Consider the following 22,385-nt stretch of genomic DNA (forward strand, 5'->3'; position numbering starts at 1 on the left):
TACAACGTATCCTTGGAGTTGCTGAGGGACACGACGCGCGATCAAGCAACGGCTATACTCGAACAATTCATGGAACAATTTGGAGGGACGCACGACGCGACGCACCCGGTGACGACAATGGAGAAGCTAACGTGTATTTTCGACAGGGACTTATACGAGGAGCGCTTCGGTATTGGAAACGATCCTTTCACGCCAACAGAGAAAAACCAGGGCAAGTAAATAAATGCATTCTATTATGGAACTCAAACGGGAAAAAAAAGTCCAAAAACCTCGATGACTAACGTAACTGTCAATGTTTACGCAGGTACGACATTGAAAGACGCGAGCCTCGAGATGAAGGAGGAGCCTCCACTGAAGCGCCCGCGCAAGGGAATCGCACGAGCCTCGTCGTCTACTGCATCACGTGCAAGCCCAACAACAGAAAGTACATAGGGAGCACGACGGACCTGCCGCGGAGGATCAAACAGCACAATAAAAAACCACCGGCGAAAATGAAAGAGGACTTGCAACGTTACAAGCCCTTCGAAGAAAATTTCGAAATCAAAGTTTTGGAAACAACAGACACCGTAGACAAAGCACGAACTTTAGAGCAGTACTACATAAGGAGCCACAACACAGTAGGTCCATTAGGTTACAACACGCTCGAGGGCCATCCGGCCAGAGCGCGGAAGTACTATTTCCTAAAGCGTAGGAACATAATTTGACCCAAAAAATAAACATTTGTGCCTTAGAAAAAAGGGATCCAATGAAGTTGCAAATGGTGCTAGAACTTTTGTCGTACATGCAATGCAGCTTTGGGTTTGGATTTTTCCAGTCACAGTTGCATGCTTCTGGCTCAATTTGGTTTTGATTTATTATTTATACATTTGTGAAATACATCTCCTCGTCGTTCGCTCGAAGTGGAATGACAATAGATTTGCTTACAGTGCAAAGAATAGGAATTTGTCTTCCTCCGAAAAAAAGAAAAACTACGTTTTACTGTCGACATGAACAACATCAAGTGCAAGCAGGACTGGATGATAACGAAATCTCTAGAAAAGGTTGCATGCAATTGAACATCAATCTTCTGCATCATTTCTGACAACGTGACTCATGTGAACCTCAACAATATAGCAAAAGAGAGAAGTATTCATCAAGAGCCCAGCTGGCCAAGCACTCTAGTTGAGGTCATTAGGCTTCATGGAAGAGTGTAATGATCCCCCCGGCCATGGAGGGAAAAAAATAGGGTTTGGTGTGGAAAGACCCTAAGTGTGCCACATAAAGAGGAAGTCCCACGAGGTAGGCTATAAAAAGAAGAGATATATAGGGGACCCCAAGCTCACTGGCCCCACGCTCCCCCTTGCCGGGGCTTTTTGGGTTTGATTGAGTTCATTACTTATCTTCTCTGATGATGCAATAGTTTGCTGGGGATTCCTTTCGCCCCCACTCGAGCTTGTCGCGGCTCGATCGCCTGCACAGGCTTCATGTGGTCGATTTCCCATCTTGGGTCCTGCCCAGTAGCCCTCTGCTAGTCTTCTTGCCTCACCTTCAGCCCAAGGACATGTACAAGGACAGGAGCGGATTTGGGGATGGTCGAACTGGCAGCCGCGAGGCCGTCGACAGTAAGAAGCGCGTCGACGATGCCCTTGAGAAGACATCTCCGTCTACATCGAAAGGAGGGAACGGCAGAGACAAAGAGCGGCTGTCGATGGCTTCTACATCTACTGGTCGGCGCGGAGGCACCTCAGACACCCGGACTGCGTTTGAGAAGACCAAGTTTCCAGATGATGGTAAGGGCCTCATGATATATTCAGTACCGGTTGGTGGTGATGCCATGGACGAGACGATGCCGCCATAGGATCGCCTCGTGCGGGCGTGTGAGAGAGAGAGAGAGAGAGAGAGAGAGAGAGAGAGAGAGAGAGAGAGAGAGCATATGTTTATATAATGATGTGTAGGCATCCCTGGGTGAACAATAGTGATCTGATTGGAGCGAATACACGACTCCTGCACATTGGCTGTCCAGCTGACCGTTAGCAGGCCCGTTAGCCAGGAAGAGGGTCAAATAGCACCTCAGAGGTTGTATAGAGGGTGATTATGAGCGGTCCAATCTAGGCTCTCCCACAAGTCAGCGGGCTGGAAATTACCATTTGGAGGCGTACTGTTTCCCTGGAGAGGAGCTGTTGCAGACCCGGACTACTTAAGTGTATGGCACTACGATGCATGCACATACAAGCTGCATTTATGACCAGGCAGGCATCTATGCAATGAATAAGCTCTGCTGTTCCAGGGTGTGCCATTGAGTGTCCGGTGCAATGTTGGGACTCTTCATCAGATGCCTGGTTTAGCGTGTCCTGTCGAGGTGGTGCCCTTTGCAGCTTGCTGCACGCTGGTCTACTGCACTGGCACCTCGGATACGCCTCATGCTAGTTAACACTTGTGTGATCGTCCACTGGGCTTCCATAGGGTGGAAGCTGTCCAACTGAATGTGGGACTGCGCTTTGTATGGCACATAGGGCCATATAAAGCTGATTCTCCGCATTGAGCTTGCCACCTTCATAGTTTGCCCACACCAAAGCCTGGTTGGTGCAATTGGCATGGACAGCCCCACTATTTTTAGTTAGTCAGACTTGCAATACTCGCTTGTATTGTCATAGACAGTGCCTAAATGAGCTATATTGAGTAGTGTATATGGACATCTGCTCATTTCTTTTGTAGGGGGCAGGCAGCCACATTTAGGGCAGCTGAGGCCTCACGCGGCAGTTCATGCGCCAGGCTTGGCTTGGCTAACCAGGCCATCCCCAACTGACTCACGTGCCAGCTAATTTAATGGAGGGGTTATACAGCACAGACCAGGCAAAGCTAGAAAACAGGCAGCATCTCACATTGCGTTTCAGCGTTTCTTCACAGTTCAGGCTGCTTATGCCCCAAGGCACACTTACGATAAGCTGCATAGCTGCTGCCACCTGTTGTTTAGTTTTATGGTGCCTGCCTGTACAATGGTATTTGCGGCATCGCAATTGGCTTGGCTTCTACGAGCAATTTAAGGCAGTTAGCTGCTTTAACCATCCATTTGCATCCCAAAGTGTGACATTTCTGCAATTTCTGCATATTTTGAACCTTTTGCCCTAGGGCAACTTTGCCAGTTTACTTTGTCAGCCAGCTCTTTGCTATGGTGGAGTCCAGTCTGTTTGTGCCAGCACTTTGTTTTCCTTCTACCCTGGTACCATGGATTTATAGTGGACGAGATGACAAGGTTTCCAGTCACTCTACATTCCTTAGCCTGCCTAGGGAGTACAGAAACATCCTTCCGTCATTGGTGGATATGTTGGACTAGTCTTGGAGGCTGGAGCCCCCACTTCACCAGCTTTGGTGCTCTTGGATAATGGAAATGTACACCTGGTAGTAGAGAACCGGGTAGTCCTTCAGAGATCCTGTTGGAGATTTTGGGAGGAGGAGTGCAGAGAGCTTGGCCACTTGGCCAAGACTTGCCCTCATTTTAGAGGGTGCACATCAGCTTGGAAAGGGGAGAACCCTCCTTGCTAGTTCGTGGAGGGAAAACACCGACTAGAGTAAGGATCAAGGTAAGAAGAAGAGCAAATATGTGGCGAAAATGTGAGGAAGAGCGGGGCAGAACAAAAGGCCAACGATCAGTTGGCTATGGAGGATTTGGTCAGGAACAAAGAGTAGCAGAGTACTCTGCTCTGACCCCGATGGAGGGTTTCTAGGCCCCTCCAGAACTGGAGGCTAGACAGACCCTCCTTGAGCCTCATGGGGAAGCTTTAGTAGAGTCCTCTGTCAAGACAGCTACAACCAAACTCCACATTAAGGCCCTTCTTACCAAAACCCCCCATCCTTGCTCTTGAAGGTCCTTGTTGTAAATCAATGGATGCGATACGCATTGCTCTTCATAAACACTGCATAAAATATAACATGAAATGTAGAGAACCAGTAATATTCGACACTGTCAAGGACACATACTTCTCGTAATAATTTGAACCAAAGACTAAAGACACAAAACCGACCTGCAGCTCACCCCTACCGGGTTTGTTACTGTTTATAACTGACATGAGGCTCAAGAACTGACTCAACTAAGGGCCCTAGAGACAAAGCTTGCACTACAGCAAAGTTGACTCTCATGTGGACTCATAATCTATGCACGGGCCAAAAAGAAGCTTCACGTCGGCCTTCCTACAGATTTGTTGAAGCTGCTGAAAGACGATTGGATAACTACGTGGGGTCTGAATGCCAAGTGGTCGCCATGCTCGGCCAAGTGATCGACCCATGCCTTTGGATTGACTGTTCATGCATTGGATTAGCCTCGATATCCATTGAGAACTCCAAGTCATCTTGTCCAATCACACTTCAATGCAAATATTGTAACAACCAAAAGCTAACCACATGTAACTAAGGCAAAAGCCCTTGTAATCCAAAGGTTTTGAAAGGCTCCCCATGAAGTTTTTGCCAACATCCCCCCTAACCTGAATGGACAACAAATAACTCAATGCCTGAAACTTAACAAATCAATAGTTGCCAAAACGCTGCCAGTGAAATCAAACCAAACAAAGCTTGAACATGTCATGTGCTCACTAGGGACTGGTAGGCATATGACCGGCTAGAGGGCTATCTGTGGGAACATGGGTCAGCATGATTGCTTTTTTCCCTTTTCTTGGCGTTTGTGTGCTTTTCTTGGTGAGCACTCTTCCCTGAGGCTATACAGGGAGCGCCAGGGCCATAGCTGCACATCGGCCAGTGAGGGAGTAGAGTTAGGAGCTACTAGTGGCTATTCACCAGGCGATATGGGACGCTAGGGTTGAGGTTTGGCTTGCAAGGTTGGCAGTTTCTACTAGGCTCTCTAGACTGGGCTTGGTGGGGCTGATCGAGTCAAGATCAGCATGGTTGGGTGGTGAGTTGCTTGCACATGATTCTGGTGTGTTAGACGATGGTTTCGAGGGTTAGATTGTGTGAGGGCGTGACAGATGGTATCAGGGCTGCCCTATCGTGGATGATCTGGATCGTAGTTGAATTGACGTGAGGTATGATGGAGTGGCGATTTCCAGGTATGGAGACAATTTGAAGCTGCTGAAGATTTTGCAATAGTTTGTGATTTCATAAGCTAGGGATGTGAATGTGTCACAATTGCAGAGAGAGGATCCTGATTGTAGTAGTGCAAGAACACCGTGTGGCAAGGAAGATTGAACCACAGAGAGGAATTTACCAGGAATCTTGGAAAGAAGAGCAGTAGTCGGAAACCTGATTGGGGATTAGCAGGAGAGAAGGCGAGTTTGTTTTGGAAATATGAATCCTAGATGCAAAACTTTTCTGGAAAGGAGCAATGGTTTTGAGCTCTGAAGAGTAGGGTGCTGCGAATTGATTGGCAAGGACCTGATCAAGCTAGGAGACTTGCGTTGGATGGTGCATTGGGGAGATTAGCTACTGATGTATCCGAGACAACCATACTGGAATCTTTCTTCTTCTCCTTGGCAAGCCTTTTCCTGCATTCATCAATGTAATGACCTGGCTTTTTAATTTTAACCATGTGGGGGTATGTAAGAGGCAGAGCGACAGGGCTATCTTTGTACAGTTCTTGTCTCATTTGTGCTGAATGATGGGCATTACAAAGTTGCAAGTAAACCAGACTGATCATGGCTGTCTGCATTGCCAGCACTTGTTTTTGTTAATTATCAAATGCCATTCTACCTAGTGTCAAGGAACTGTAGAACTATTTTACCAAGAGATGCGGATGCTCCTTTTGATTCTTGCTACATTTTGAATAATTCAGTAAAAGCTTTAACTAAGAGATTCTAGAATCTTTTGAAACCCAGATGGCAGCTTATGCTTGGGTACTGATGAGAACATTTCCTTCGTTCTTTCGCTTGTTCTATACATTTTTTTAATTTGTAAGATTGGATATGTTCTAGATCTTATGAAGTATTGTCACCTTTCTGTTGTCCAATCTTATGGTTTTACAAATTTTCAACCAGTAATGAATTTTGAAGACCTTAAACCTTATTTTCAATTATTTTTTGTAAGAGACAGAGGCAATTCTTTGAAATCTGAAACTTCCATACTGCACTTGTAACTGTTTCATGACGAATTGAAGCCACAAGATGGAATCCAAGGTCCATTAAAGTTGTCAACCTAGAAACTTGTACCTTCTATAATACTTGTTCATCAGACAGGAAGCTCGATCCCTGCATCAGTCCCTGAATTAAAAGTGGCTTTTCAGTGGGTGCAGGCTTGTGAAGAACTTTTAGCAGATACGTTTCTGGTAAATGATGGGATTGTATTTATGCAAAGGTTGATCCATGTGGTACTTAGGTTGTCTTACAAACCTTCGCTATCCAAGGAGTTTTGTGTCTGACTTGTTTGAATTGAAAACACTTTGAAGCGTGAAATATTTCAGACACAAACAGTGCATCGAATGAAATTTAATCGGTCAACAATAGGATCTACTAACTCAAGTTTTTTTTGTAAGGGTAGGACCTAGTGCCTTTAATAAATGCTTTAAATGAAAGAATAATTCTAGTGCTATTCAAGTACACAAAATCTCACAGCAACTTATGCTTGGGGGATTAAGGGGATGATAAGCTTTTGCTTCTGAAGTACTCTTTCATCTAAATAGTCTTCCTTTCGGTTCATTTTTCCTGTTTCCTTTTATGAAACCCTTACACTTATAAGTTTGTATAAAGGTAGGTGTTGGTTAGTTTAGTGTTTGAGGGATTTGTTTGCACTTTTGTCTTAAAAACTTGGATGCTTGGGAAATGTATTCGCATCTTATATGATTGCTGGTGAAAGTTGGATGCAAATGCTTTTTCTGTATCTCACAATTTGGAGTCGTGAAATTGAAGATTTTGCCCTGGAAACATAGTCATTCACTTTCTGATTATGTTGGTTGTTCTTACAATCTACAAAATATATCCATGCTTTAATCAAGGAAGATTCTGATGGAGTTGGTTTATTTGGAACAATTCACAAAGTAGGTTTTGCAATTCTAGTCAGTAGTCTGCTTGTAAAGGCTTGGGTCTTGAACAATGCAAGCAATAAGATTGGTATATGGGCCTTGTGGATGAGTAGTAGGTGGTTGTAGAGGAAATACAGCTGGCAACTATCTTTTTTCCTTAAGGAAAGGCCTGCAGCCAGTCTTCCACCTGTACAAGTCTTGTCTGGTAACTTGCATATTGTGGCGATTTTTGTCAGCTTTCTAAGAAATTTTTTGTGGTACCTCAAGAGTGTTTAAAATATAATAGTTCAATCAGTTCGGTGGACAGAACAAGCCATGCTTAAATAGTACATGGCATGACGCTTGGATTTTAGGTTCCATGTTGATGGTGATGCATGTTGTTGATGGTCCCTCTGGATTCAGCAGGCCTTTTGAATTCAGAGGAGGCTGACATGCAGACAGACATCCAGCATTGCAAGCTTTTGAAAGAATCCCCACAGAGGAAAGCCTTTACACTTATTTGCTTTAAAAATTATTATCTTTATAGACGTGATAGGCTTGAGAGGACTTCTAAGGTTTGTGACTTATTAACAAGGACATGTGCCCTCATCTTTGCTACCTGGTTTCACTCCACAGCTTTTCCCCTCCTTCAAAATTCTGCATTTCTTTAGTTGCACGCTTCAGTATGAAATGTTTAAAATTTCATTCTTATTTAACACAAGTTTTTCTTTGATGCAGCATTGCATTTTTGCTTGCAGTTTATCAATCCTTAATCTGTCTGTATGTGAATATTTCGGACTGCTTAATTTCCAGCTCTGTACAATTATACTTATCGAGTGAGTGTCTTTATTTTTTGTGAAGGAGAAGACTCAGAGACAGACAGTGAAGAGTCAGATGTTAGTGGTTCTGATGGAGACGACACGTCCTGGATTACCTGGTTTTGTGGCCTGAGAGGGAATGAGTTTTTTTGTGAGGTAGATGATGAGTACATCCAAGATGATTTCAATTTAAGCGGGCTAAGCAGTCAAGTTCCTTATTATGAATATGCTCTCGATCTCATTCTGGATGCAGAGTCACCTAATGGTGAGAATCTATTCCTCTTGATTGCACTCTGGTCAGCAGTCTTGAGCTTGTTGCAGAATTCATTGACATTTTGAAGGTTAAGGGGTTTGTCTTGGCTTTGCTTCCTGAAATTGAGGAAGTTGTTTATGGTAAAAACTTTTATTTAATTTAAATCTTTGAAAAACATCAAGAAAGTTTGTTACAGTTTGATATGTTAGGAATGAAATAAATGACAGTGTTTGCCAAAGATCTTGCACCAATCTCTGGTCTATCTGGTGTTCCGGAGGTCTGATTATCAAAAGTGCATGTTCTTCAAGTGCCCGACCTTTCTGATTTGGCCTCATGCAATTTGGAATACTGATTTCTGTCATAGGAGAAATTGGCTAGGATTGGAGCCTTGACACATGGGCAGTAAAATCACCTACAACTCTGGTTAGGATAGGAGGACTATCACCACAATGTAAATATCCCAAGTCAAAGTACAGTTGACCATTTATTTGATCATAATTAAAGAGTTTTATATGTGTTAATTACGGTCAAAGAGTTATTTTAATGGTCAAAGGATTGACTACAGTCAAAGATACTTGACTCCAGTCAAGTAAACCTGACTGCGGTCAACAAGACTTGGCATGCGCCAAGAGGGTTAACCCTGGTTAACCAAGATGTGCCAACTTCGGTTGGAGAGACTTGGCTATAATTAAGGCGCCTTGACCCTTGGTCAAAGCTCTTTAATTATAACCAAGAGTGTTGACCTTGGTCAACCAGAGAAAATATATATTTATTTGTATATATATATTTGTTTAGATGTGCACATGTGTTCAGTGGGGACGCCCACCGTGACTAGGATTAGTCCACAGTGTGTTATTTGCATGCAAAGTGCTAACAATTAATGGGTACCATGGTGGTGCGCTTTAATTAATTGTTGCAGGTACTAGGAAGGATTACTTTTCCTAAGCGCTACGGGAGCCTGACAAGCATCTAGGAGGCGGTTCGTGTAACCGAGATCTTTGAAGACTCCAGAATGGCCCTTAGTGGCATGTAATAGGATTTATTTTAGATTTTAGACAAGTGGCATGTTGCCAATTTGAATGGAGCTTGAAGCTCTTGTAAAAGAAGAGATTATTCACGTTTTGAAAAAGGGAGATTTACGAGATAGCTCTACGCTGAACTTCTGTAACAGATTTTCTTGGATGAATAAAGACCTTCTTTGGGGCAACCAAAACATGTCCCGTCATGTATGACCACATGGGGTAATTGGTGCCATCAAGCTTGTCATCAGCCCCAAGCATCCCAAATAAATCATCCTTATTGTCAGCCATTGTACCAAAAATGCAAGGCAAAAGCACCAATTTGACAATGCAATAGAGAGGATGACACTCTCTCAAAACCAAAAGCAAATGTTTGCACAAGCTTCAAAGCTTTTCACCGCAAATGTGTGAGTGTTACAAAGTGTACTTGCAAATGATGTAGCCCAAAAAATGCAGCAAAGAAAAGGCTCCAATGCAAGCACAGGCTGTCACCCTTGTAGGAGATATGAAGGGAGAGGAAATAGCAAATAAGAGGTCTGTGAGAGGCAAGGAGTGAGAGTGAGGAAGGGGGAAGAGGGAGAGGAAGAGAGAGAGAAGGGTGAGGGGAAGAGAGAGATAGAGAGATGGGTAGAAGGCGGCATCCCAACCTTGCATCCATACATTGCTTCAAAATGTTGCAACAAAATTCAGCAAGAGCCAACCACTTATCCTAGGACTTCTGTGTATCATGACAAAAGTGCCTCAAGTATTCCTCCACCCATTTGTTTACCCTTTCCGGCTGTCCATCCGTCTTAGGGTGGTAAGCTGTGCTAGGTGTGAGGAGACTACCCACTGCTATGAATGACTCCTGCCAAAAGTGACCCATAACGCTTAAACACATGCTCAATAAATTGCCAAGCAACTTGATGCTGAATACCTAGTCTTAGTAGGTATGTAGTGAGCCTGTTTTGTCATTCTATCCACCATCACATAAATGCTATCCCATCCCCTCTCTGTAGAAGGGAACCCTACGAGGAATTCCATAGCTATGTCCATATGCCTTCTGTAATAGGTAATGGCTGTAAAAGACCTGCAGGTAGCTGGCTGTCTACCTTATTCTGTTGGCAAGGCAAGCATTCAGTGACATATTTAAGCTCATCCCGCCACATGCCATCCCAGATGAAGCTCTGAATCCACTCTTGATAGATGGTGGAAATGGCAGATAAACTACAAGCCCCCATTCTAGACAAGGCATCAGCAACCACATTTTCTTTCCCCTTTCTGTACTCAATGTCGAAATTGTAGGACTGAATTGCAGGCAACCACCTCTTCTGCTTCATGGACAAATTGCGCTGTGTAATAAAGTATTTGAGGGTCCTATTATTTGTCTTAACCTTAATCTCGCCACCATACAAGAAGTGGTGCCATTTCTCAAAAGCATGTAGGATAGCCAACATTTCCTGATCATCAACATGATAGTTCAATTCCTTGGTCTCAAATTTCCTGCTCTCGAAAGCTATAACTCCACGCTGTTGCCTCAGAACAGCCCCCAGGCCTTTGCCACTTGCAGCTATCTCTACAATTAAGGGTCGTGAGAAATCTGGGCATAAAAGTACAGGTGCATTACTCAGGGCATCTTTGAGGTCCTCAAAACAGAGTTGTGCTTATTCTGACCACTTGAAATCATCCTTTTTTAACAAGTCAGTGAGGGGAGTTGTGCTCTTGGCAAAAGGTTCAATAAATCTTTTGTAAAACCGAAAAACCTCTGAGGATTCTTTAGCTGTGGCCACTCCTTTATGCATTTAACCTTGGCTGGATCCACTCAAATTCCATCCCTACTTACAATATGACCAAGATACTCAACCTCTTCTGCCATGAAAGTGCACTTGCTGGCTTTAGCATAAACAGATGCAACCTCAAAAGTTCTAGCATCTCCTTGACATGATGTGTTCTTGCTTATCCTTGCTGTAAATGAGGATGTCATCAAAAAGTACCAGCATACATTTGTAAAGAGAGGCTGCAAAATCTTGTTCATGAGTGCTTGGAAAGTAGCTGGTACATTGGTCAATCCAAAAGGCATCACTTTGTACTCATATAAACCTCTCTGTGTGTGTAAAGCTGTCTTGTGCTTATCGCCTTGTTTCATTCTTATCTGATGGTAGCCTGACCTCAAATCAATCTAGTGAAAAATTGAGCATCCTTGAGTTCATCCAACAGGTCATCTATCGTGGGGATCGGAAACATGTTCTCGATAGTGGCCTTATTCAAGTCTTTGTAGTCAATGCACATGTGGTATGAACCGTCTTTTTTCTTTACCGGGAGTACTGGGGATGCGAAAGGAGAAGTGCTATCAGAGATAAATTTCTTTCAAGAAATTCTCGCACTTGTGTTGCCACTTCTTCCCATTCTATCTTAGAAAGACGGTGCACGGTCTTATTAATTTGCTTGCTACCCGGCTCTAGGACTATGACATGATCAACATCTCTCTTTGGGGCAAGTGTGAAGGCATATCAGCAAACACATCAGCAAATTTTGCGAGCAATTTTTGCATATCACAATGCTCACCATGGGGAATGCTGCCCGCTTAGATACTAACACATTCAGCACGTAGATGGCACACTCATAGTTACTAGGGAACGTGAACGGCAACGGAACGTCGACCCCCTAGGGAAAGGGAACACCCAAATCCTAGGGAACGTGAACGGGAAGGGAACGCCACGTCACCATACCGATAAACAAACATACTATTCTATACATTAGAAAGCTTAAACTTAGAATCCAAGACTCAAAAACGTTGCTATTGCTTTTGGAGTAAGGACTCAAGACTCAGGACATAAAGTCAATACTGAATCTTATAGATGAATCATGATGCATGCATAATCATTGATAATAGAATCTAGATTAATCATTGTAGCTTGCCAATGGCATACAAAAGCAAAGTCCATTAGAGACAAGGCACAAGCATATGAGATTATCTTGAGTCTTGGAATCTTGAATGTGGTTACAAGAAAAGGAGAGTGAGACCTCCTACTACTAAGGCTCCTAGAACTTAAAAACCTAGCTGCTACATGCATGATCCACTCAACACTGTCAACATTAATGATCAATCTAAATCTGCAGCGTTGTGGTTGCTGCCCTCTACATCCTCTTCATCATCTCCATCATCTGGATGATCTGCATGCAGAGAATGGCTTAGTTCTAGAAGGGATGTGGAACGTTCCATAGCCATTCTATAGACCAGACGTTCCACAGACGTTCTCTTCAAGCTCAGTGAAGAGAACGCCGTTCCAACGTTCTATAGCTATGGAATGGCGTTCCCTGGCAACTATGGGCACACTCCCTCTTGAGCTCTCTGGAAGCTGCCTTGCTGAAATGACCTGCAATTTAGGGGTTGCAATACCATGCGATGTTACAGATCTACCCTTGTGGACAAAGCCGAGTGACAAAGCATCAAAGCTGAGTGACAAAGCATTTATTTTGCCCAATGGTTTCAAACCAATGACAGCCCAAGACAGCCTCTATTGGGCCCATATCCAATGCCAAGAGATCACCTGCAAACTATAATCATAAGAGAACTTGATTCTTGCATCCTAGCAAACATATCTGCTGATCATATGCTGTCCATTTTCCAACTCTCAGCCCATGATCTATTTCAGTAGCAATCAGTCCCACCTTCTGTAAGGTTTTGCAATTATTAAACTGTGAGTGCTACCGCTGTCCACCAACATGTGAACAGTCCTGCCATTAATCATCCCTTTCAATCTGATAGTCCATCAAAGCATGAAGGGAGATGGCATAGAGTGTTGGCTGGGCATCCCAATGAATTTCCTCTTCGTTCACAGGAGCATTACTCACGTGCATGAAAAGACATAGCAACCTTATGCTCCACAGGAAAAGATATAGGCCTACGACCTTGCATGCCTCGAGTGGGCTGAATGTCAATTGATTGCATACCATGAACATCATGATCAGTAGCACCACCCTGATCAAAAGGAAAATCAGTCCCCTTCGTGGCTCCAATGTTAGGAGATTCGTCCGAATCATGTGTTCTTGCCATCTCATCATGAGGGGCATCCAAGGAACTTGTGGCTTCAACCAAATCCTCATCATCATATAGTTCAATGATCATGCTAAGCTTGGCTGAACTAGTGTTCCACATCTTACACACATCCCGATGCTCAGGGGTCAATTTCTCCCCACACTTAAAGCACAGGTTAGCTTTCTTCCTACTGTCCATTATGGCCCTGGTATACTGCTGAATTGCTGATTTTTCATTTCCGGCAGTAGGCTTTATTCATGGCTTGGATGGCCTGTATGGCTTGGCATAGGGTAGCTTACTCCCTAAAAGAGTAGGGAAGGGTACTGCTGCAGATTTCGTATCATTCCAATCACCCAACTTAGGCTTCTTCTCAGTTTCATAAGGAGCACCATGCATGCTGTCCATTACATTCTTATACTTGCTGGAATATTTTGGCTCAAATACTTCTGCAAGTTGGGCCTCCAGATGCGCTGCAAGTACTCTTGGATCGTACCGATCTGCGACAATGTACATAACTCCGCCAAGTACGAAGGTAGTGACCATCAATTCTTTAAAACCCCTCCATGTGGTTGGCCTTTGAGGTGAATCCCTCATATATTGCGACCACGTGTGAGCATAGTCCTGTGTATGCATACCTGCAAAGATGATGTGCTTCTCATCATTCTTGGGGTAGAAGCGAAAAAAGTCTTCCAGCTTTGTGAGCCACTTCTCCAATTCATTGGAAGTGCGAGTGTCCTCTTTAAACGTGTGGATTGAGAGCTTATCCTTTACGTCCTTGGCTGTGTAGTTTTTGTTGTACCCACCAAAATATCGGGCATCCTCACGCTTAAGGCTCACATACTGAGAAAAGGGCATCTCACCATGCACATTCTCAGTCAAAGTCCGATAAGAGTGTAAGGCATCTGAATATCATCCGTTGTCAATTGCTGCCCATTTCCAGCATTCTGTTGCATAGTAACCCCCAACCGCTTGATGCACAAGCTGCGTCTGGCTAAACGTGTTCACGGTCGGAGCCATAGAAGCATGCAACCTTGGCTGAGTCTGTCTCCCAAAGGCATCCCTTTGAAAAGATGGCGTAGTAAAAGCTTGAGAGGAGGACTGACCTCTTTCCCAGTTGCCGTGCAGCCCAAAACCAGATCTAGTATTGAAAGGATGCATACCTGTAGGTCGGCCCTATATAGATGGCTCAGCCTGCGTAGAAGCATGTGCTTATGAGACAGCGTGCATCATCCATAAACCCTTTGCGTGGGCCTGAAAACTCATCATGGCTATCTGGCTGATCCCCATGTTGGGGTGTAGGCTTCTTACCCTTATCTTGCATAGCAATGGTGATCTGGGTTGCTGACAAAGTTGCTGTCCCATCTGGCGAATCCTGCATAGCCATGGCTGTGGTGAGTTGTTGGCTGAACTCCTGGCCAATTTGACGGACGGCACCCTAGAGCATAGAAGCAAGGTCATCCAAAAGTTGTGCCTGCGCTGTTGGCACTTCTCGAGATTCAGAAGAGAGAGAGAGTTGTCGGGATCTGTGTACCACCAGTGGATGCACCTTTTGTGGAAAGCAATTGCTCATGTTGAGCAGCCTCATTGTTGTCACGCAATGTATCACGAGGGCAATGCTTGGATGCCATGGTGACTGTCACGGGAGAGAGAAGTCCGAATGCAGGCAAGGAAATGAAGTGGACTCAGAGATATAGACAGCAAAACCCTGCTGTTATGAACACTTGATATAGTGTGTTGTCACGAGGACATGAAATTATGGGACTCTTGATTTGTGACCCTCGTAATTTACGCATGATTGCCTTGAGCCTCTGGGGCGCGAGGATTTGACCATGGGGCAGGACTTGGGGATTTTAAATTCCTAGTGGGCCCTTGGAAATAGTGAATGTGTGCTCAGTTACTAGGCAATTAATTTCTAGGGCCAAAGTGTGCAATAGGGGGGCCAAAATAATGGTGCAATTAAAAAACTGCTTTTAGGAGCCAAAAGAGTGGTGCAATTAAAAAACACTGCCTTTTGGAGCCTAGGGCTATAAAAGGGGGGGGGGAGCCCTTCTTTTAGATGCAGTTGGCCAAATCAGTTCCACAGGAGCCAGATCATCAGTTTGGAGCTGCCAGAGCTTGCCAGGTGTTGCTAGAGTTAAATTGCTTTTTACCAGGAGGTTCCAGAGCTTGCGAGGGAAATTCGTTTTTACCCAGGGGCCAGTTGCAGGTGATCCAAAGGCTGCCAGGGAAATTCGTTTTTACCCAGGGGCCAGTTTAGGTGATTCACAGTCTGCTAGGGAAATTCGTTTTTACCCAGGGGCCAGTTCCAAGTGATCCAGGGCTTGCTAGAGCAAATTGCAATCGATCCAGGAGTCTATAGCAGGTGGCAATTTCTGCCAGGGTGTTTGTTCTAGTTTGTGATTTGCTTTTGGGCTCTTCCAGGCTGTTCCAGGTGCCTGCGATTGGTTCTAGGGCTGTTCTAGGAGTTCTGGACTTGACCAGGCTGCTCCGGCTGAATTGTGACTTGCTTTTTCAGGCTTTCAGGCTCTATAAGAGATTTCGACCTGATTTTCTAAAGCTTTCTAGGTGTTGTGGCTGGTTTTGGTAACCTTCCAGGCGTGGGTGCTCGCTTCTAAGCTGCTCTTGGGGCTGTGCTAGGGTAGAATCAGCTGATCTCCGCAAGACCTAGGGTTTTCGAGCCCAGGTGACCTTTCTTTTGTGGATTTCGGGTAGAAGAAGGCTTGTCTTTGCCGTTCCCTGATTGGTTGTTGGTTGGTTGTTGCGTTTTGGTTTCTTGCCTCGCAAAGAAGGGTTGATTTATGCTGTTGGATAGTGACCAGGGAGGCTATAGATTGAGGCAACCCGTTGGGAAGTGTTTGGTTGTTTGATTGAATCACAGTTTAGCTGTTGAGGGCTTTGTCTTGTAGTTGTTTAGTCGTGTTTGGCTGGTTGGGCACTTGGTTGTGCGATTGCAGGTGTGGATCAGGCAATGGATGCTATTGGGGTCTCTGTTGCATGCTTTGGTTGATTGAGGATACATGATTGTCTAGTGATTAGATGCCGTTCACCATTTGAAGTTGAACAGGGAATCACAGGGTGGGCTGGACTGGGAGTCTGCGCGCATTGGTTTGTCTGTGGTGCAGCTTCCCAGAGACCTTGTAATCAGCCACTTGGCTTCAAATGAATGTTAAATAAATACCACAAGGGGCGCCAATGTTTGGGGCCAATCGGTGTCCTTGTTTCTGAGTAGGAGCGCTCTAGCTCCCCTGTGATTTGTTTGTGGTGCATATTTACTTGTCAATTTACTGTGTATGCTGTAATTAGTGTATTTACTTGTCAATTTATTATGTATGCTGTAATTAAGTGGATCCTACTACCCTTTACGTTATTGAGGCTAGTTTCAGTGTAGAACCTTGAAAAAGGCCAATGGAGAAGCTCAAGAGGAAGATCTATGAAGAGGCTTCAAAATGGAGTTATAATGACTCCAAATAGGGTTGTGAAGGGCCCCTAAAAGAGACTGAAAATTTGACTTTTTGTCCTTTTTTGGGGGGGAGGGGAGTCATTATGTCACCTAGGACTGTTAGGACAACTGTCACCACAATGTAAATATCCTAAGTTAAAGTACAGTTGACCATTTATTTGATCGTAATTAAAGAGTTTTATATGTGTTAATTATGGTCAAAGAGTTCTTTTAATGGTCAAAGGATTGAGTACGGTCAAAGATACTTGACTCTAGTCAAGTAAACTTGACTTCGGTCGGGGAGACTTGGTTTATTACCAAAAGGGTTAAGTGCGGTTAATCAGAGAACCACAGAGCTGACTACGGTCAGAGAGTGTTGACTTCGGTCAACCAGACTTGGCATACGCCAAGAGGGTTAACCACGGTTAACCAAGATGTGCCAACTTCGGTTGGAGAGACTTGCCTATAATTAAGGCGCCTCGACCCTTGATCAAAGCTCCTTAATTATGATCAAGAGTGTTGACTCCGGTCAACTAGAGAATAAATATATATTTTTATATTTGTTTAGGTGTGCACATGTATTCAGTGGGGACGCCCACCGTGACTAGAATTAGTCCACAGTGTGTTATTTGCATGCAAAAGCGTTAATAATTAATGGGTGCCATGGTGGTGCGCTGTAATTAATTGTTGCAGGTACTAGGAAGAGTTATTTTCCTAAGCGCTACGGGAGCCTAACAAGCATCTAGGAGGCGGTTCGTGTGACCAAGTGCTTTGAAGACTCCAGAGTGGCCCTTAGTGGCATGTAATAGGACTTAGTCTAGATTTTAGACAAGTGGCATGCTGCCAATTTGAAATGAGCTTGAAGCTCTTGTAATGAATCATTCACGTTGGATTTTTTTTAATGTATCAGACAGCTCTAGGCTGAACTCTTGTAACAGATTCTCTCTTCAAGAAATAAAATACCTTGGGGGGGGTCCAGCCTGACATGTTGTCCTGGGCCCTAGCAGTGTGTAGAGAGAGAGAGAGAGAGAGAGAGAGAGAGAGAGAGAGAGAGAGAGAGCTCTATTGAGTATTTCTGCAGTAAATTCAGAGCGCGAGGATCTGTAGAGAGAGAGCTAGCGATTGCATTGGTATCAGACCTTGGCTGGCTGGCTGACGTCGCCAGACGGGGAAGGTTGACACAGACAGACCTTCACATAGGCTCCCGCGACTCGCGATGTCAGTCAGCCAGCCAAGGTCTGAACCTTAGGCTGACGTGGTGCAGGAGGACACATCTGACACGTGGTGCTGATGTGGCAGCCAGCAGGTCCAGACGTGGGATGATGACGTGGCGCGATGTGGCAGCCAGCAGGTCCACATGTGCGATGATGATGTGGCAGCGCATGCAACTGATGTGGCACTGACATGTGGCAGATAGGCAGCTGCTGATGTGGCAGCCAGCTGGACTGCTGAGATGGCAAACCAATGGTTAAGTTAACCCTGGTACAGTTGATTCCTGGTTGGTGGACCTGTGGTTAGTGAAACCCTGGTTAAGTTAGCTACAGCTAGTTAACTCTGGTTAGTTGAACTAGTATCTAGTTAGTTCAACTTTGGTCCAGTTAATCTGGCCTAACCAGACCAGTTTGGTTGGTGTAACCAGTCTAGTTAGTCTAGTTGCAGACTAACCAGACCAGAACCAGTCAGTCTGGTTAGAGTAACCAGCCAGTTACTCCATCTGGTTACTGTTCACCCAAAAAAAAAGAGGACAGTTGCAGAGACTGTTTCTGCTAGCAGATTTCACTTATCTGTCAGACTTTTACTGTCAGAAAAGCAGCAGAAAAGCAGAGAAATCAGAGATTTGCAGAAAAAGAGTATGCATGCCTTTGAGCAGTGAAAAGAGGGAAAAACAGATGCTTTTTGAAGCCATCTGCGGCAGCCAGAAAAGGGGCAATATAGTTGTTGATGCTTTGGCAACTGTGTGGGTATATGCCTTGAATTGACAGCCAGTACTAGCATAGATTGTGAATGCAAGACACCTCTTGTTGAGGTAAATTTTCTCTTTGAAAAGCGAAGGCAGCGTACATCAGTTGCGCACACAGTGTGTGTGAGAAATTTGCAGATCTCAGACGAGTTGTAAGAAAATGGCTCAATCACCTATCCAGTGGGATTCACAAGATAGGGATGCGCATCCAAATCAGAGAAGTGTGTAACAAACTCAGCAAGAATTTGAGCAGATGGTACGCACTCGTATACAAGAGATGGAAAATCTCAGAAAAGATCCAAGGGCTCAGCATTTGTTTCAAGCAGAAGCTATGCCTAATGCAGTATATGACGTGCCAATGCCAGAGGCTCACTCTCGTGTACAGCCAGAGAAAGAGAGATCTCATAGGGGACGGTCTCATTGCAGGAAGAGATGGAGGCATCATCACCGATCTCCCAGTCCTTCACCGTCTACCTCGAGTTCGACTTCTGTATCTTCTTCTTTATCATATAAACCATCAAGGAAAAGAAGGAAGCACAAGAAGTCTAGGAAGAGAAAGTCTTCCAGAGAGACCAAGGAATTTAAAGAGGGAGGTAAATCTGTCAAGTTTATGACCTACAATGGACAATATGGTCATACAGACAAAGCATTGCAGTTCATCAGGCAGTTTGATGCTGCATTTGGTACAGAAAAGTTTTCAGAATCCTTCAAGTTAAGAATGGTCAGTTTGCACTTGACAGCGACAGCTAGTGCATGGTGGAGTGCACAGATCACAGATGGGTCAGCCCCAAAGAAGTGGAAGGACTTCAAGAAAGCCTTCTACCAGTAGTTTATGCCTAAACAGTTTAGAGACCATGTTCTTCAAGATTGGGACAGTTTGCATATGGATGCAGGAGATACAGTGGATGTGTACAACCAAAAGTTTTGGGATGCTTATTTGCAGGTTGCACCTTTCAAAAAGATCTCCAAAGGAAACCAAATGAGAAAGTACAGAGCAGGTCTCAGTCCAAGAATCCAGTCAGTAGTGAATGCTTTGGGGGCAAAGAACATTCAAGACCTTATGCATTCAACTTCAGTGGATAGTCTTGTGCTGTTACAAGATCCATCCATGGTACTATCCTTGCATGCAGGGCGTGCTGAAAGAAAGAAAACTGATTTTTCAAAATCAGAAAAGAAAGAGTATCCCAAGGTTGAAAAGAAAGGGTTTCAGCCTCAGAAGATGAGGGGTACTCAGTTTATAAAGGCAAATCGCCATTCACCCCTGTGAATTTGTATGAGTGGGTGCCAAGTTAATAGGCTGTATTGGCACGTTCACATCTTCCCTTTTGAATGAACTGTTTCTTATTATTTTAAAAATTTAAGGACCGCTTCTTGTTAATTAGCAGTAGTAATATTTTGAATGAATGCATGCAACCGTCTCCAATCTCAGCTTCCGCTTTATGTTAATTTGGTTTAAAATATGTGCTGTTTGTTTCTTTTTAGGTTGCGACTAATGAAGGATTTGACTTCTTATGACTCAGATGACATGCTCACTGAAGAACAAAACGAAATGGTTGAATCTGCAGCAGAAATGTTATATGGATTGATACATGTTCGCTATGTTCTCACAAGTAAAGGCATGAATGCAATGGTAAGATAGTGCTTTTCAGGGCTTGTAATAGCTTTGTATTGTTGGCTAGCTCCAAAGATCTTTTGACCACTTCTACTTCGTATCTTTGTAGCTAGAAAAGTACAAAAATGTGGATTTTGGAAGATGTCCAAGAGTGTACTGTTCTGGGCAGCCTTGCTTACCTGTGGGTCAATCTGATATACCTCGCACTAGCACTGTAAAAATTTATTGTCCGAAGTGTGAGGATATATACTATCCGAGATCAAAGTACCAAGGCAGTATCCTTACCTGCTTGTTTCGGTTTCTTGCTTGCTTGCAATCTGCCTAAAGTAATTATTGTCGATTGTCAGAACTAGAATGTGTTATTTTGTAAGATCCATGAAACACGGGGGGACAGGGAGAAATAAGTTTTTCCAGAGTAAGTAGGATTGTTTTATCTAATGCACACCGTTAGGATTTTACAAAGCAATGATGAAAGGTGGGGCTTCTTCACTGCTTTTTTGCTGTACTTGACCATGTACAGACATTGATGGAACTTATTTTGGGACTACTTTTCCACATCTGTTTTTGATGACTTACCCCTCTATGAAGCCAGTCAAGCCAAATGTGGGGTATGTACCGAGGATATTTGGCTTCAAAATTCATAGGAGTGCAAGGTAATTCTCAAGGTTTTGCTCTGCTAAAGTGCAACTTACGTGATGCCAGAATCAATATAAGGACAACCAAAGTTATGTGAGCTCATCATGTATGGTTGTATATATTCTCGGCAGAAGCTGCCTAAGCTTTAATTATGCTCTTTATTTTCCCTTTTACTTCTTCACCCTGCCTACTCTCAGGATCCATGTCCATTTCAGAAGATTGCTAGAGCTGTTAAATTACAGCGACATTATTGCAGTTATTCATTTCTTCATACTGATTTCAATATTTATTGAAAAATATTTAACTGGTGGTTTTAATGTCCAGAATAGCGAAGCTTAAACTGCAGTTCTCATATTAATTGTGTTTGCAATGATCACTTTGATAAAAGATATCCATATGTTTTCAATATCAAGCTTTATGCATTCGATGAGCAATGTTCTAGAAAAGTTACAAAACGTGAACTGAAGGAGGGTTGCAACAGGGGTTTGGATAGCTCTAGAGATCAGATAATTTTTGCTTTTTCCAACAAATATTTATGTAGAAGTCAAGTCTAGATTGCCCAAGGTTTGCATGCAGTCTCGATGCCAGGTTTCCTCCTCCTGCAGGTCAATATGAGCAAACTAGTTTTTTATGTTGTTGAACTATGCAAGGCAACAACGGGAAGTCTTCTGGACATGTCAAGGTACTGAGGTAGGAAATTGTTCCAGACAAAAATAGGCCTAGGTTTATCATTCTTTGGAATTAGAATCTGTAGGGTGCTGCCACTGACGCCTTTTGCATAAATAACACTTGCTAATGCTTGTAATACTAAAGTGCCCATGCATCAAGCCTTTCATTGTGTTTGTAATGATAAATTGCAAGGTAAGTTTGTTCAATCAATATGTTACATAGTCAGATTTATTTCAAGTTGCAAATGTGCAAGTATTTAGCCTTGAAAGATTTCTCTAGGCGGAACATGGATAACTAGACAGATTAGATATCAGCATATATGAATTTGAATGTATGGTCAAGTTTTTGCTTACTTTATTCCAAAACCTGTGATGGCATAGAAGCATCTCGTTGAGTAACTCTAAACAAGTCTTTCAAATTTAGATTCTCTCTACAGGTTGCAAATATCATAGCTAGACTTGAGCTGCAGGATACGAAGGTAACCTGCATCCCCAAAATGAGGACATTAGGATTGTTATGCTTGTTGAAAGACCAAAAGTGTTTGTTACCTCTCTGTACATGCCCTTAGTTCTTGGGCATGCAATCAGTATTAGGTATTTTCAAAAATAATATCTAAATTTTCTGGTATAGGATAGCACAATCCTTAAGATGTGTGTCGTGGGCTTGTATTTGAAGGGAAGGGAGAGCTGAATAGGGCTGTTCTGAGAGCTTGTGTGGCCATGAATGATGACAGTATCTCCTCTAATTCTCAAAGGTCGGAGGAGAGTGAAAAAGGGGCCATGAATGGTGAAAATTTTGATTTTTGCTTTAGTGTGTTGGGAATTTTCATTTCTATTAGGCATAAATGTGGCTTAATCATTAGATTTCTGTGACCTCCTTCCTTCCCCCTAATCTTTTTTCATTTTCTTTTGTTACCTATGATCCTTTTTTAAGCAATTGTAGCCAACAAGGGATGGTTGTTAAACATAAAAATAGATGATAGACATACCTTGGAGCTTAGTCATGTTACAAGTGAAAACCCAAGGTTGATAGAAAGTCACAT

The 22,385-nt window shown here is 43.6% G+C and overlaps 1 protein-coding gene across 2 annotated transcripts; it reads left to right on the top strand.

The window, feature by feature from the left end:
• The first annotated feature begins 1,365 nt into the window (after positions 1–1,365).
• LOC147891936 (casein kinase II subunit beta-1-like) lies at positions 1,366–20,945 on the top strand. Of its 2 annotated transcripts, none has more exons than XM_087388434.1 (5): positions 1,366–1,769; positions 7,781–8,002; positions 19,947–20,056; positions 20,208–20,313; positions 20,559–20,945. In XM_087388434.1, exons 1-5 carry the CDS (start codon positions 1,541–1,543, stop codon positions 20,693–20,695), a joined length of 804 nt encoding a protein of 267 aa, XP_087244560.1. In that variant the 5' UTR covers positions 1,366–1,540; the 3' UTR covers positions 20,696–20,945. The 2 variants fall into 2 exon arrangements, with proteins under 2 accessions (XP_087244560.1, XP_087244559.1); XM_087388433.1 differs by having other exon boundaries at positions 1,367–1,769; positions 20,148–20,313.
• Positions 20,946–22,385: the final 1,440 nt, after the last annotated feature.

This window comes from Dipteris shenzhenensis, chromosome 17 (assembly GCF_047967505.1).
Source record: "Dipteris shenzhenensis isolate YYH24624 ecotype China chromosome 17, Dip_SZ_1.0, whole genome shotgun sequence".
NCBI lineage: Eukaryota > Viridiplantae > Streptophyta > Polypodiopsida > Gleicheniales > Dipteridaceae > Dipteris > Dipteris shenzhenensis.